Source organism: Schistosoma haematobium, chromosome ZW, assembly GCF_000699445.3.
Source record: "Schistosoma haematobium chromosome ZW, whole genome shotgun sequence".
NCBI classification, from domain to species: Eukaryota; Metazoa; Platyhelminthes; class Trematoda; order Strigeidida; family Schistosomatidae; genus Schistosoma; species Schistosoma haematobium.
This window is the reverse complement of record NC_067195.1, coordinates 15,665,228-15,682,297: the sequence shown is the minus strand read 5'-3', so window position 1 is coordinate 15,682,297 and position 17,070 is coordinate 15,665,228. Positions and strand designations below refer to the sequence as shown.

Below are 17,070 nucleotides of genomic sequence, written 5' to 3'. Positions count from 1 at the left end.
TCACTATATCTCTTTTGTGTTTCAATAGTTAGTGCCTAACATGCGACACAGGTCACATTCTCATAAGACCGTTTCATTTTGTTGCCTAGACGAAACTTCTATTAACTCGTTCTTTATGAAAACCTTCTTCCTCACAAAACAATCCTGTCACAATAATATTCAAATTTCTTTTTATCTTTAATTATTTGTTTGCTTATGTAACCTGTGATAAGAACTAAATGACTCGCTAATTGGTCATTGTTTACTCAGAATTAAGAGAACTTAGTTCATATGAATCATTTGTATACAGAATGAATCTGTCTACATGAACATTTAAAAATACTTTTCAAATCACCTATAGATTATTAATATATCTCTGATGATGATATCGTTCAATTCATTTGATTTCTGTTGAAGATACATTGTTAGTTTGGGGTAAACGTTTTTACATTAGAGTTTGTTCAAAGTGTATGTCCATAATCGGTTGTATTGAATCATTGTTTTCTAATAATACACATGAAATCAAGACCGATTTCCGTTTTGTTTGACTAATGACAGAGTCAGTAAAGAATTGAGAATGTAATGAGAAATTTGTAGGCATCGAACTTGAATTTTTAAGCGTTAAATATTTGAAAAAATCAATTTCGGTCAAGATCTACAACCGTATTTTTCAGAATTAAATATTCTTTAAACGGTTCCTGTATTTAGAAAAAAACACTATTTAAATTGATGTAGTCGGAACTTCAAAAATACTCTTTACTTTTCAGTTTAATCTAACTCTACACCCCTTATCAAATCTTGAACTAATATTTTTATATTAGAATAAACAAGAAATGGAAATAGTGATCATAATTACTCTAGACACGCATTGGGTTAGTATAATCACACTAATCCATATAGGAATGTTATGTTACAACTTTCGTGCTAGCTGAAATATTTTTTTGTGTTAAATGGGTATGATAAGAATAAGGTTTCTAGTGATCCATGTCTGGACGGCCATGTATGTATCAAAGTTTAAACAGGAATTCAGTATATTTTGTCACATTACTTAGTAGAATGTATGTATGTATATACATATATACAGAGAGAGATACAGAAATATGCTGAAAATCAGAAATAGTAGTATGATGTCGAATTACTTATTTAAAATTGAAAAAGGTGTTTAGTTTTAATGATGCATTCTGTAATTCCATTACACATCCTATATCAAATAAGACAATGTGACTGGTGAAGTAAGTTTTTAACAATAATAAGTAATTGTTAAGTAATAAGGAGTTAAAATTTTAAATAATATCAGACTATATATTTGTTTTGTTCACGTTTGAACTTGCCCTCCTGAGGACATTAAATAATTGAGAATAGGACAAAACCAAAGTTTTCAAATTTATTTACACAAGCGGGATTCAGTGATTCACATTTTTAGCTAATACGAATTTGTGAAATACCCGGATGATTGTCCAGTATTGTATATAAAAACTAGTTTAAATATGAACTAGATGATCTAACACATGATGACTCGTCTATAACCTATCGAGATATATTGTAGTGTATATTACTTTTACTGACAGATATAAGTAGTATGCAACTGAAATCAGAAGTGGTATGCCCGGCAGCAGAAGACGGAGTTATAGAAAACACAAGGGAAATCGGAGAGCAATCGAAACAACAACAGAATTAGAGGAACAATGTAGTAGGTAAAGAACAACTCAAAGAAGATGTACAAATGATTTATTTATCGTATGATTTTCATATTTTACTAAACCACTGTGTAATTTCACATTAAACAATAAACTGCTTTATTCTACTGAAGTCTTCGTTCACTACAATACTACATAAGGCCAGCTACCACATGGACAGGTTAACTTGAATATTATTCAAAATTAACCATTCGAAATTAGAGTATTCAAGGGGATTTACTACACGTCAAAAGAAAAATTTACCGAATACATCTGTGCTATCTACCGGAAAAATACTGATCGATGTACTTATTATTAGTCAACCTAATGTGTGGTTATTCCCCAAAAGTAATTTATAAGTGATAATCGTTAAACAATAAACTTGATCACAACCGAATAGGAAATGTTGAAAAGTACTTTATCGATACTACAATGACGCGTTTAACGTAATCATTTTTATTCGTACATGATTTTGTGATGAGTGTAGAATTTTCATGGTTTAACTCATGAATCGATCTTAGCTAGATCACCAGTTGAGACCAAGGAGCGCCAAACAGTCATTTTATCATAAGATGGGACTGCCTACCTACAACTATGTCGAAAGGGACCGCGTCCAAAACCATTGATCTCACGAACGGACAACAAACCTCTTCTCCACTTAGCCGGGACTCAACAGTTTTATTATCTAAGTTTGTGTGTGATCATCTCCCAATGCATTGTGTTGAGTTTTGTCTAACATATGGCCATGGCTTCTCTCTAAAACCGCGAGAATTACACTTCAGCTTTTTACTCATCAAAACTTTTCATTATTATTTTCTAATTTATCTCATTTACAGATTGTGAACTAATCATGGATGAAGAATGGGAACTATTCAGTGTTATAAATCTAAATGAAACTATTAAAAATCCAATAAATGATCGTTATATATATACAATATATAATATATCAATAATCTTTCAGACTGGTTCATATTGTATCAGTCTATCTTCAGTAAATTTTCTTGGATGGAGTAAAAAATCTAATTCTGTTTTTTATTCAGTATCACATTTATCCAATAGTAAGTGATTATCGAATTGTGAATTTTCCTTTTTAACTGACTGTTGGATGTATGTATAGGAGTTTGATTAGTACTTTCATTTTCAGGTTTCCAAGGGAAATTTTATTCGATAATAAACTGTTTCCAGATAGAAAACAACTCGACTTGCATGAATAAAAAGCACTAATCAAATGCTGCCACCATATTAGAGCGAAATTTCATTAGAACACTTTTCGTAATAATGTTTCCGGCCAACATATTCAATTTTATTTTGTTAGTGGACAGCAGTGTGGTCTAGGACGTATTTTGTTTACACTGTTAAGAACTCGTTAGGTGAATACAACTGGATACCGTAGTCAGTGTTCACATTAATCTGCCATCTCGTTCAACAAATTATTATACACTACGCAATTTACTAACGACATCCACAAATATGCAGAAAAGTGACTGTAACGCGTCTTTCATTCATCATTTATAGTCCTTTACACCTTACGTTTATATTTTTAAAACACTTAATAACTTAACAATTGCAGAAATGATTTTTGTGGCTTTTTACTTTTTATCGAAATTGTGTTAGTTCATAAACAAAAACAGGTATTCAGAGAGCTTCCAAAAAGGTTGATGTTTTCTGATGCAATCAATACATGATCTAAGTTAAAAGTAGACATTTTCATGGGTGTGAATAATGCGAAGTTTTCCCAAAAACGAAACAGGATTCACACAGAAGAATAAAAGCATGAAATCAGTGATAGAACATAAAATATATTAAGCTAAAACATTTAACTAAAATAAATAATCCTGATTAAGGATGAGATATTGAGACCTGTTTTGAGTTGTTTCATTGAATTTGATGTTCAGTAGTAAAAATTTTATTGAAAAAGAATTTTGCATACTTTACAAGTAACTATATGCACTTGCTACTTTCAAATTTCTTTAAACGGAACCCATCAATACAGAATGCGCGATGTTAGTATACCATTCAGCGAATAAGCAGATTTAAGAAAACATTCATTTGTAGACTGTAACAAGCAATAAACTAACCTCTGATCAATGACTGATTCAATCTGAATTCAGAGAGTTAACAAAAGTTTGTATTTCATATTTTCTATGTACTTAATAATAGATATCTACCTATATTTCCTAATCAAACGAAGAGGTATTCTTAAACTAAGACATGTATCAAACAAAGTAGACATTGTTAATTATTTTTTTAAAATTTTTAAACGCCACTACTTGATCGTTTTCTATAAGGAATATATTTTTTCGAATAAACAAAACTAAATGGAACTATTCTTTGGACAGTTTCGTTAAACGTATGGTCATTTGTACAGTGTTTCAAGAAGTGCATAACAATAATAACAATGTTCAATTTCAGCTTTTTAGTTTCTTGATCTTCCTCAAAATTATGATAGTAAATTTATTTTCTTAATAGATTTACTAATACCTTATTTATCTTCCTTACTTTTAAGCAGCATTAAGTGAAGTTATTATGAAACTGTATTTAATAAACGTTACAAGCACATCTATTCATGTTCTTTGGGCAGCAGCATTGCAAACCAATACATTATCATTATCCTTAGTTAAAGAATATCAGGTTAGTTTTTTTGGCCACTAATAATGTATCCTTTTGTTTCACTAATTATTTAACACTAAAAAATAAACACAGAAATTCAAAATAAATGATGAAATATCTGGAAGCATTGATTGTATGTTTCATTTTAGTATGCGACTCGGCTGTGAGCATCAACGATCCGGATTGAAGATAAACATTAACACCTTTGGATGCCGGCTAGAGGTCACGCGGTTGAACGCGAGAGAGCAGGTCGTGGGTTTGAATCCAACATGCAAGACCGTGAACGTCCGCTGCTGAGGAGTCTCATGCTGGGACGAGACGGTCATCCAGTACTTCCAAGTTCTCAATGGTGATCTAGCTTAGATAGACTCATGAATTCAACTATGAAAATACCATAATCTCCACAATCCCCATGCTAATGAAATATCTGTCAATGATATTGAAATTATTTTGTTATACATCTTACAAATAATGATTTGATGGATTTTATTCTTTCAGACACACAACCGTTATTACCTTAAGATCTAACAAAATTGAATCAATCATTATTCTCTCAATCTTCAGTTTTCTTATATTGGACTGTAGACATTACTTATGTGGTCCACATTAGTAGAATTGTTAGATTAGTTTCAACTTACAAGTGTTTCATTACAAAATGTTTAATATTTCTCATTATTCTTAATTGTACAATCCATTTACATAAATAAAACTCGATTTATATTACAAGTATGTGTATTTCATATACCAACAATGAAGATACAAAACTTTAAACCATATAACAAATAAGCCTATTCGCTACCATGTAACCCTATAGATTTAGTAATTACAAAGAAAATTATTCTGAGTGTTCAATAAAGTTCTTATTGTACAAACTAGCGAGTGACATCTGTTTTTCTTCCTTATCTCTGATTTCATTGAAGATTGGAACAAGTTCTTTAGAAATTGTGGCAAAACTACTACTGATTTTAAACGGAAATTATTGTAATCGTTGATAAGTAAATGTTTCCATAGACAATTTTGTACATTAACAAATCCTTTAAGGGTTGCCTCAAATTCATATAAATAAAAAAATATAAATTTTATTGAGAACGTCAATAGGTCAGTGTTAGACCACTGTTAAAAACCCGAAAGCACTTGATGACCGTTTAGTCCTAGTATGGGATTCCTTACCGGTGAACATCCATGATCCTACGCACGGAACTCGGACTCAGGACATTCGGTCTCATGAGCGAACGCTTGACCTCTAGAGCACTGCGGCGGTATTCATTTTTGTTAACATCTAACTTCAGTCAATCCACTATATTGCGCGGCCATCTTCCATTTCCATCAGTAGGTAACTGCCACTCATTTTTTTAACTTCTTTCTATTTATTTGTCTATATTTCTTATACAGGTAGGTAGTATCTCATAAATATTCATGTGGTTTTATTTCAAAGTGATGGTTACTTTTTGTTATTGTCTACTTTGGGAATTTCAATTATTCGTTCTCGGATTGAAATGATGAATTTTACATGATACAAATTGATTTTTATCAGTATGGGGATTTGTGGAGATCGTAGTATTTTCAAACTTGAATTCACGTGTTGGTCTAAGCTAGACCACTATTGAAAACCTGAAAACACTGAATGAGCATTTCGTCCTATTATGAGACTGCTCAGCAGTGCTCATCCGTCATCCCGCACTCAGGACTCAGAAAAAGGTTTTTGTTCGCACACTGGTTAATAAGGAAATACCATTTCTTCACATTTAATTGCAATCTAACATAAATGAAAGGTGGTCGCTCAAGATTATGGAACGACTAAAGTTAGACGTTAACACCGTTGAACTTTGACTAGATGGGCTAGAGGTTAAGCGTTCGCACGAGAGCCCGAAAGTCATGTGTCTGAGTTTGGTGTAAGGGATCGTGGATGAGCACTGGTAAAGAGTCCCATACTTACTTACTTACGCCTGTTACTCCTCGTGAAGGAGCATAGGCCGCTCACCAGCATTCTCCATCCAACCCTGTCCTGGGGAGTCCTTTCCAGCTCTTTCCAGTTGTTATTCATTCTTTTCATATCTGCTTCTATTTCCCGACGTAATGTGTCCTTTGGCCTTCCTATTTTCCGCTTCCCTTCAGGATTCCAAGTTAGTACTTGTGTCGTGATGCAGTTTGACGATTTGCGTAGTGTATGTCCTATCCATTTCCATCGTCTTTTCCTAATTTCTTCTTCAGCTGGAAGTTGGTTTGTTCTCTTCCACAAAAAAAGTCTGTTGCTGATGGTATCCGGCCAATGGATGCTGAGTATCTTGCGTAGACAGCTATTTATAAATACTTGGTTGTTGTAGTTCTTCAAGTTTCAGCTCCGTACAGTAGAACTGCCTTGACGTTCGTATTGAAGATTCTCACTTTGATATTGGTTGAAAGTCCTTTTGAGTCCCATATTTTCTTCAATTGTAGGAATGCGGCCCTTGCTTTGCTAATCCTCGCCCCTACGTCTGCATCTGAACCTCCTTGTTCATCGATGATGCTTCCCAGGTATGTGAAGGATTCTACATCTTCCAGAGTTTCGCCATCAAGAGTGATTGGATTGCTGTTCTCCGTGTCGTATTTGAGGACCTTGGTTTTCCCCTTGTGTATGTTGAGGCCTACTGATGTAGAGACTGCTGCTACACTGGCCATCCAGTGCTTCCAGGTGTTCCGTTCTAGCTTAGATCGACTCATGATTTCAGCTGTCAATATAGTAATTTTGTTTAAAAATTGATAAACATTTGAGCAGTAGTATATCGTTTGTTGAAAATGAATATCCCTATGAATGATTAATTGAAATAGTGACTAAACTGTTTTCTTTTTGGTATTTTTATGATGCTAATTCTAGTTATGTAATTTTATTTTATAGTTATATTATTGGATTGAGAATAGTGATTTTGTGGAAGTGAAAAAATGTTCTAATATAAACAGTTTTGTACAACAAAACGAGTTGACCAATTTAAAACCATCGACAAGATATAATTTAAAAGTAAGTTATTTTTATTATTTAGGTGTTATCACGCGTCATATTTGTCGTTGGTCAGTGGTTAACATAAGTCAGTGATCAATCAGTTGTGCTGAAAGTCAGTAGTGAATCATCTAGTTTAGCTGAAACGTCTCAGGGTTTGAAACTGGATGACTTTGGTTCGAATCACGAAGGGGATATCAGTGACCTTCAGATTGTCAAAACTTATTAGCGAGACCAAACCAGCGTGAACCTTATGTCAATCAAGGTGTCCTCGAGATTACCTCTGATTGTTTAATAGTACTTCTCTGGAGAACTAAGTAGATGAACTATTATTTTTTAAATAGGTTTTGCTATCCACTAGTATGATATTTAAAACGAAACTGAGAATATCATGACAAAGAACATAACAAAGAAGAAATAATGTAATTCAGATTTATTGAGTTGCATAAATTGTCAATAATATAATAGTTTGTCAAATGTTTATAAGATGAATAAAAAATATTGAGGTGTTTGAAACCCGTTCGTATTAATTTCGGTGTTACTAGCTTTAAATGTTTTCTGTGAAAAGTGAACTTCGGTTCTGGCATTCATCACCGACAACGAACTTTCCAAATTGAAGGTTATATAATTAATTGCAGATAATTAAACATGTTGGAATGTCTGTATTTGGAATGGAAGCAATGAAACGCAACTAGTTGATGCATTCATCAAATACTATCGATCTTCTTTCAAGTTTGTAAAGGATAACAATTTTATGAAAGTTCTAGCGTTTACGACAAGATTCTGGGGGCATCATTTTACCATAGTAACAATAAATTATTTGAATTTGTTACAAGAATTAGTTGCTGAATCTGTCAATTTTAGGTTATGGATAAAGGAGTTTATTAGACCGGAAAAGTCGAAAATAATGTTAGGACATTCAGACAAGGATGATTGATTCTAAGATAATCAGTCACACTGTTATTATTAGGATAAAGATGTTTAGAAGTTATGATTTTATTTGCGACTTTACGCATGTGTATCAACTTGTATAAACCCTTTGTTGGTTCTATAGATTTTGAAGTGGTTTTATACAGTTTTCTCCCTTCGGAAATAGTAGTGAAATGGTATTGTGAATATGAAGTAGGTTTTCTTAGATAATTCAGCGACATCAATTCTTTTCATCCCAAAGACTGATTTTTACTAATAATATTTTTTGATTGATATTCCAATAGTTTCAAATGAGTTTCTTCTTTTTTTCATGTGTTAGACATTTTTTTGAAAATGCTTCATTGTGTATAACATAATTTTTTGATTTTCTGAAAAAAGATTTCAGCATGTAATGATTACGAGTGTGGAACATTTTCTGAAGTTCTCCAAGTTCAAACTCTTCCACATGAATTATTAAAAACACCGTCACTCATATCTGTTACTGTACATCAAGCAAATAAAGTGAAAATATCATTTTTCAGTGACTATATAGATAGAGATGAATATTACACTGAACAAATGAAAGGTTATTTAGTAAGTATACTTCAAAGCAAACATGCTTATTTGAACTTTTGGTTTTATATACTTAACGTTGTTAATGTAGTTTTAGTAAACGAGAACTTAGGTACGATAAACCAATTTATTATTATATGCAAAATTGTACAGTGTCTATATAAAATATGAAAATCATACATTAAATGGATTATTTGTGCGTCTTCCTTCAGCTGTCTATTACAGGCTTAATGCCTAATTCAATTCTGTAGTCATTACATTTACTCTCTGTTTTGCTTCCTTTTCTTTTTAATTTAATGTTCTGCTGGCAAACATTTTTGTTTCCGATTGCTGCTACACATTACTTAAATATATCTGCATATGTAGTGTACACCACATAGTTATTACGGATATGAAAGTGTTCTACATTGTTGAGTAGTGATAAAATAGTGTACTGAAATGGTTTATACCGACTTGATGTGTGTGCTTTGTTCAAATATTAACTCACCTAATGTTAGTAAAATGTAATTCTATTATCAGACTGACAATATACGAGCCCATTTTTAGAAAAAATATCAACTTTATAAATGCATTTTACTAACTATACCACTGTATTTCACTGTGGCTGGAAGTTATCTCGGTTAACAATTAGATGTAGAAGATAAAAAAAATAATGGATTATTGAATAGTGAAAGGCGTATTAAGTACAAATCCTGAAAATGTTAAATTCTGTACTAAGTTTTTTCCGAATATTTGTTATTATTTATATTATAAAGAGTGTATAGCTTGTTAAGTAATCCATGTTATGATAAGTGGTCAAAGCCTTACATAGTCGAGCTTCACTGGTTAAGGTTTATAAATCTTCAAATATTTCCTCTGAAATTTCACCACTTTTGAGTACATCCTGTATGTTCGATCTAGTGAAGTCGTGGAAATGATCTGCTTAGTAGTTCCATGAATTAAATAAATAACTGTCCAGTACTTCCCACTTTTGTTGTTCAATTTCCAAAGACATGGTATACTAGCTTTTTTCCTTAACAACTATCAGTTTCAGCGCAGTTAAAATTTACTTTTTGAGTAGTGAATTTTCTGTATGTTAAGCACGTGTTGTGCTGAATTTTTCAAAACCATAATGATCAATAATAAACCAAAATGAGTAATAAAATTAAAAACCCAGTGATATACTTTCATTTGTGTTTCGTTTTCTAGGCCAGATAGTTCTGTTTTTAGAAGGTCTTGGCTATTTTGGTAAAAAATATAATGAAAGCTTCAGAAACAAGCTAACAACGTAGAAAAATTTGATACACCCTAGCTGATTATTCTCTCACTTTTGTGTGTCTGCATATTCCTTAATGTTCTTTTAATTTTCTCTGTTCATTTTTAGATTAAATTATCTTGCATTGATCCACCTGGTTGTTCCGACTTGCAAGTGTATTTACCATTAGAATGTGTCACGGACGCTGAAACGTTTGCTGATGAACACTTTAATGTTAACCACGAAAACATGATTAACAATCAGCGTTGTAATGAATTAAACCCCTTCGAAAACTCCACAGTATTGTTCAGTGCAAATGTGAATAGAAGTAACCATCAGATTTCAATTACTTTGAATTCACTTAGTCCATATACTTTATACGAATTGTTTATTGCTTACGTATATATCAATCGAGTTGGTCCGTTCAGTAAACCAGCCGAGGTGTTTCGTACAACTGAAGATGGCAAGTTATAAATTGTTATCAAAAACTTTACTATTGAACTATTTTATTTATAAACTTTCCCTTTTACTGTCATCAGGTCATGCGTTCTATGTTCATGATCGTGGATGCACACTGTTGAGGAATACCAGACTAAGACGAAAAGGCCTTTTGGTACTTTCGAGTTTTCAATCATGATCTAACATTGATCGGTTCCTGATTTTAAGTGCAAGTCGAATTAAGTGATAAAATAGTTTTCACAGAAAAAAAGTGTTCGAACATCTACAGTCACTTTTAGACTGAAATAAAGCAATGAGTATTATTCTATTCAATTTCTATAAACATTCATATCAATAACTAGGAGTTATTTATCGTTCTAAAGTTTACTATGGTTCTGTAAATGGTAGTGATAGCTAAAGAATGGTTTCAATCTAGTTTACATAATTTGCATATATAGCGTACAAAGTTTTTTTTCTTGATTGAAATACTTAATAACATTGTTCTCCCTAATGAATTGATATATTTTACATGATAACTGACATCATCTTTCTTTATATCGAATTCTGTTTAAATCAATGATGCAACCATTGATATATACTTATCATTCAACTTTTTCTTCTTATAAATATCAAACATCAAGTGTACCAGAAACCTCTTTAATCTGAAATAAATTACATCTTGAGTTTATAAAAAAAAGAAGCATTCAATTTCATTTCATTTCAAGTGGTGTTCTCATTTTCTCAATAAAACCTCTACAAAATTTAATCCTCTTAAATGTACTGCTATACAATAAGCTTGAATGGTATATTATATGGAGTTACATAACTTTCAAAACTATAATTAGTGCTCAATCACGTGTTTCCACTCTGGATAAATGTATACATCAGAAGGGAGAGGCAGTGATAATCCCTCCATTTAAGTATATTGTTTACTAACAATTGATAAATCTGTAACGGAATGAAATTTAGAGAATATCATACTGAACAGTCTGTGGTATCCATAGCTCTGTTTGTACACAAAAGAAGAACATAGTCTTTCCGAGTTAAGTCATGTGACGAAGTGTTTATGGTTTAACAAAAGATCATTGACAAACCTAATTACAACTGGCCAACGTAAAAATCCAGGAGAGTTGGAAATCCTATTTTGAACCCTATGTTCAACTGGAATTTCAGTAATTTTAACCAGAAAATTAAATCGTTGTATTCTATGATAGTTCTGATATAGAAATTAGTTACTAAAAAAATATTTGTGAATTAAACAGTCTACTTTCTTTAGTATTTTCTTAAACAAGTTCCTAACTATGCGTAGCTGAATTTACATTTGTGTGGACTGTTCTGCACTCATCCTGTAAAACAGATTTTAGTTCAATCAAGAATGATAATTTTAAAAATTCCTTGAATCCCTAATGATTAAAACTTGCTTTCGAAATGTTCAAATTGTAGTTCCTTCTCGAATTATCAATTTAATGGTTAACACTGATGGTAGAGATGGTCTTATTGTTGAATGGGATGCACCAGAAAAACCAAATGGAAAAATATTACAATATATACTACATTATACTGAGGTAAGTTATAAAATGTTTTATCCCGTTAGCCTTTTAATTGATAAATAATTTGACAACAAAATAAGTTCAAACTGAAAACCTTTCAAAAAATACCAAGTTATTACAATAATTTGCTCATTTTCATTATTTCACGTGATAGTATTTATCTGGTTGTTTAGTATTACTCATTTTCAATAATAACATAATGTCGATATTTGGAAAACTGATTTCTGTACAAAGCACCATTATTTTGAGCAGAATTGTTCTCCACATTGCTTACTGAACAGATAATGTAAACATCTTGGTCCTTCGAAAAGTTATTCGGGGAAACAATAGCTCACTGATAACGTCTCATACTGTGAATGGCGGTGACGCCAGTCCTTAGTAGACTGAAGGATTACTTCCGAATACTACTAGCCGCCTGACATTGAAACATAGTTTTAAATTTTGCTACAGTGTCTAGTCTGTTAAAGTCAACATAGGACGTAGTAGGAATGTTTATCAATCCATAGTTCAACATCTCTCACCATCTTTGAGTGAAAGGCGATTAACGATCTGAAAAGCATTTGAAAAAGATTGCGACCAAGTGAAATGATAGATTTAAACATGAAGAGCACTAAAAATTATCCGCACACTTTTTATTCGCTTCAAGGACTCAAGTTAATTCTGCATCACACTCATCAAGTGAAACAGTTGATTACCAATAAATGGTAAATAATCTGTAAGATTTACCAAAGTTTACAAGTTTGTCATCAGTTTCATGCAACTACTTTTCACATACCTCATAAAGTATATGCGGTTTAGTGGATGTATTTTTAACGTGCCGAAATCCCGCTTCACGCCAACTTACATTTTAAAAACGATTCGGTTGTTTGAAAAATGTAGTAGATACCTACATCAACTGAACCGCGATTAACAGAAACTCAATAAAATGTGGGCTAGTTCAAGATACTTTAGCAATGAACACTCTCTGGCTACCGTACCTAGAATCTTCAAGTCCTCATGTCAAAGACATTTACAATCTGAACCATTGAATTGGAGCCTGTTACTTTTTATTTCGAAATTAATTAGTTACCATTTAGCATAAAAATTTCATCAGCGATATTTGCAGTTATACAAAAAAAAGCTTAAAAGAACAAAATTCTGCATATAACTCGATTACAATAATATATTTTGATACTGAACACGCCAAACCGGCTTATTAGATCCTACTGAATTGTCCTTATATGATTACTGATTAGGTTCCATTAAAAAGGCGAATGGTAATAAATTAGCAAGGGAATTTACGTGAAGAACGATTGTGTAACTCACCAAGAAAACCTGGTATGGATTATTAAGTAATTCAAAATTCTGTTGAGTGCAAAAATTAAATATTTATAGGATTAATTTTATCAGTATCATGTGTATCCCAAGCGAATTACCTCGATTTTGTTATATATCCACAAGTTTTTAGTAAAGCTGAATATATACTAACAGTGGAACCCAAGATGCTGATTTTATCGTGTATCGGGCTTGTCAGCTAGATGTCCTTGAATTCACGTTAAATTTCACAATTGAGCTTGAATCCAATACTTCCATCTCATATGAAAAACGCGTTATTTACTAAATTACTGTGTTTTAGCAGTCATTAGATGGTACAACGGATTGTTTTAAGTCAAAATATCAGTGGATGATGTATTGGACGTTTGAAGAGAAGAGCATCGGTTTCAAGTTCCAGTGTGAACATGAACGCACTAACAGATACATCTAGATAGACAGTCTTGAATACGAGTAAACGGTTATTTCAACTTTTTTTAAAGCCAAAATCCAGCTTTAATGGAATCTATTAGTCCAAATCCCTAACTTCTTTCAATTTGTAATATGATTTAATTTGATCTCTTTTGATTTTCATTACTTGATAGTTTATGCTAATCGGTTGAATACTAAAATGAGAGCTACTGTATAAAGTTAATAAATTTAAAGCAAAGAATATACACAAAAAAGTTCGTAGTTTGAAATACATTTTTTGAGCCTCATCTCAATCAAATAAGACATTCATTTATGTCACTAGTGAACATGTTAGGTAATTTCATAGTTGAATACGTGAGTCGATTAAAGCTAGACCATCATTGAAAACGTGGAAGGACCGGAGGTTTGTTTCACCCTAGTATATCACTTATCAGCAGCGCGCATCCACAATCCAGCTCGCAGGAGAAGCTGTGACCAGTGGAGTTCAATGGTATCTGTCGTAAGGCAGTTGCCTACTGAATACAATGCTGGACGATGGCTCAATTTCGTGAATTGATTGAAGTTAGAGATTAACACCGTTGGATGACGAATCAGTGATCTAGAGGTTAGGCGTTTGCGCGTGAAACCAAAGATCCTGGGTTCGATTCACAAGTGTGGGATCGTGGGTTCGCATTATTGAGGAGAAACGTCCGACTGTTGCTTCCGAATTTTCAATTGTGGTCTAGCTTTAATCAGCTCATGGATTCAACTATGAAATTACTACAATCTCCACAAAACTCCATTTTGATAAAAATGTTAAATGACACAAAGAAAGTAAACCGAATTATTAAATTATTTTGTTTTTTTTAATAAATAAAATATAAATTAATTTACATATTTAAATAATTAATTCATACATGAGTAACATTAAAACAAATCTACTAATAAATAAATAAGATACGCGTGCTGAAACCTAGTAAACGTGAAATATTCAATTGTCTATGATACTTACTACTAGATAAATGAACTATGGTGCAAACGTTTGACCAACGTTCGAATAATTTATGATTGGCTTCCTTTTTTTTCGTGTTTTTTTAAAAAGATCTATTACACATTTGTATTCAAAAAAAATGCACTATAAATATATTCATGAATAAGATCAGTAAGCAATAAAAGTAATATAAGAAGTTCATAGGTTTATGGTAACTGTAAGAGAATATGTAAATCACTTCAATGGTAGGTTAGTCTTCAAACTGTCAACCATTATAAGTAAAGATGGATGATCGCTAGCAGTGGAATCCAGGATATCATCATCCATCTTCGTTTATGATTCATGTGGCTTTAGCCGGTATCGATGCAATCCACACAGGATACACATATGCCAATAAGATACTGATTAATTGTAGTCCTAGACATTAATGGAAAGATTCAAACAACCAATATAAAAATGAATTAAAAATGTGTCAAACATTTAAAATCACACACATTTTGACTGAACATAATTCATTTAATGCGTCATAGTCTTTTATAGATATTAGTGACAGGAAAATGTATGGAGTTAATAATACAAATAATTTTTCCCCTGATTCAGGTTTGAACAAAATTACTATAATACCCCGACGAGAATTATGAATGGTAACTCTTGAGAATCATTTATTGATCAATACGATGCATATATATTTATTGTATAATTATTAAGTAGCTATACTATGCATTTTCATGTTTCTCTTATTATAAGCTTTATTTTGACCTATAAACTATTATTATACGATTTCCCATTCTTGAGTTATGCCCAGTCTATTAATTACAGTCTTCCACATTCACAACCACTTTTGACTAGATCTTGTACAAGTGTTTTTTTCTATTTTATGGTGCGATGTGGTCTGTTTAGTATGTATACAAACCCAGTATGTTTGAAATACATGATTCATATCTCAGAGGCTGAGAGTGGTGTTTTGGACTTAACAGGCAGGGCTAGGCGGGAAGAAAGGCCGAGAAAGTCTCTAGACTGCTCGTACAGGTTTAAGGCGTCATTGGTCCGGTCGATAAATCACTGTTCTCTATTTGGTGGTATCATCACGTTATGTATTAATAGGGCACAAGGCCACAAATTATGACAACTACCAATATTTGTTGATAATGAAAAATGCCTAAATATTCCATACTCTTCAATTAACTGATAGCGGATACAGAACGTAGGTTATGATTGTGATGAATGAAGGCTTATAAAAGTTATTTTAGTAGTTTTGAGAAAATCATGATGAATTTCATGCTGAATTAATGTTTATAAAACACTCAAGAGAACAATAATAACTGATTCGAAGACAAATTAATGCATATCTATAAATAACTTGTGACCTTAACTAGATTAGTCAGATATCAGTGACATTTAATGGGTAAAAAATGGACTGGATTCGGAAGTGATAATTTATTAATGTTTACGTTAATGATCGAAGAACAATGAATTCTTTTCGACATCATATGATACTAGATCGCTTGAAATATCGTTGATATGTACTGTTGGTGAATCCCATAACGGGATAATAATGACTGTTTAGTGCTCAAATCTTATTGTTCCATAGTCAATATTAATATGTGATGACAAACGCTTCTACTTAACAAGTTCATTTTACAGCATACTGTATCTTTTCAATGAACACTCATAAGTTACATTTGTGTTTTACTTTTGATCAAGATAAATGAAACAAATGAAACAGTATAAACTACACTAAAATATACTTATGATTTATTTGTGACTTTTATCACATTTCATTGTTACCTTTCTTCTTCCTTGTAGATTAAACCTATTGATTCATTAATTGACATTCACCGTCAATATGATCATGTAGAAGGTGAATATAATACAACACTGACTTTTATGAATCAAAGAATTAACCAAAACAGTAGTTATGATAATTATATTAATTATTGGAATGAACAATCAGTTCATCAATATCCAATAATAGACCACTTACAATCAGCTTATACAAAAGATCCTAATTTTATCCAATCTATACAAACTAGAACTTATGGCAATAGAAAGTATGCTGGCTATTATAGTTTAAATAGAACAATTAATCGTGTACATATTAAATCATTAATTCATAAACATATTTATCAGATAAGAATGTTTGCATTGAATACAGCTGGATTAAGTCCAGTTAGTTTACAATTAGGCATTACATCATTATTACCAGCATTGAAATACAAACATCAGTATACCGATCAAAATTTTATACAATGGATTAATTTAATACATTCAAATAAACATCAAGAGAAAATATTTAAATGGTTAAATAATACTCGGATACAGTTTCTCAGTGAACCAATTATTTCAAAGATAAATGTAAGAATTATTATTTCTTTTTTATTCCTGAAAAAAAGTTGTTTACTGTGAAACAACATAGTGAGTTTCTTCTTCCTAAT

General features: G+C 31.9%; 1 protein-coding gene across 1 annotated transcript in view; it reads left to right on the top strand.

Annotated features, from left to right (window-relative positions):
• Positions 1 to 17,070, top strand: part of MS3_00010310 (uncharacterized protein) — a gene marked incomplete at both ends in the record, with an annotated part of 87,450 nt that overhangs the window by 29,063 nt on the left and 41,317 nt on the right. Inside the window, 7 exons of the mRNA XM_051218670.1 lie at positions 2,492 to 2,713; positions 4,165 to 4,286; positions 7,141 to 7,260; positions 8,548 to 8,742; positions 10,085 to 10,418; positions 11,837 to 11,958; positions 16,442 to 16,990. Coding sequence (XP_051070515.1) covers positions 2,492 to 2,713; positions 4,165 to 4,286; positions 7,141 to 7,260; positions 8,548 to 8,742; positions 10,085 to 10,418; positions 11,837 to 11,958; positions 16,442 to 16,990 — 1,664 coding nt within the window. The remainder of the gene's footprint in view (positions 1 to 2,491; positions 2,714 to 4,164; positions 4,287 to 7,140; positions 7,261 to 8,547; positions 8,743 to 10,084; positions 10,419 to 11,836; positions 11,959 to 16,441; positions 16,991 to 17,070) is intronic.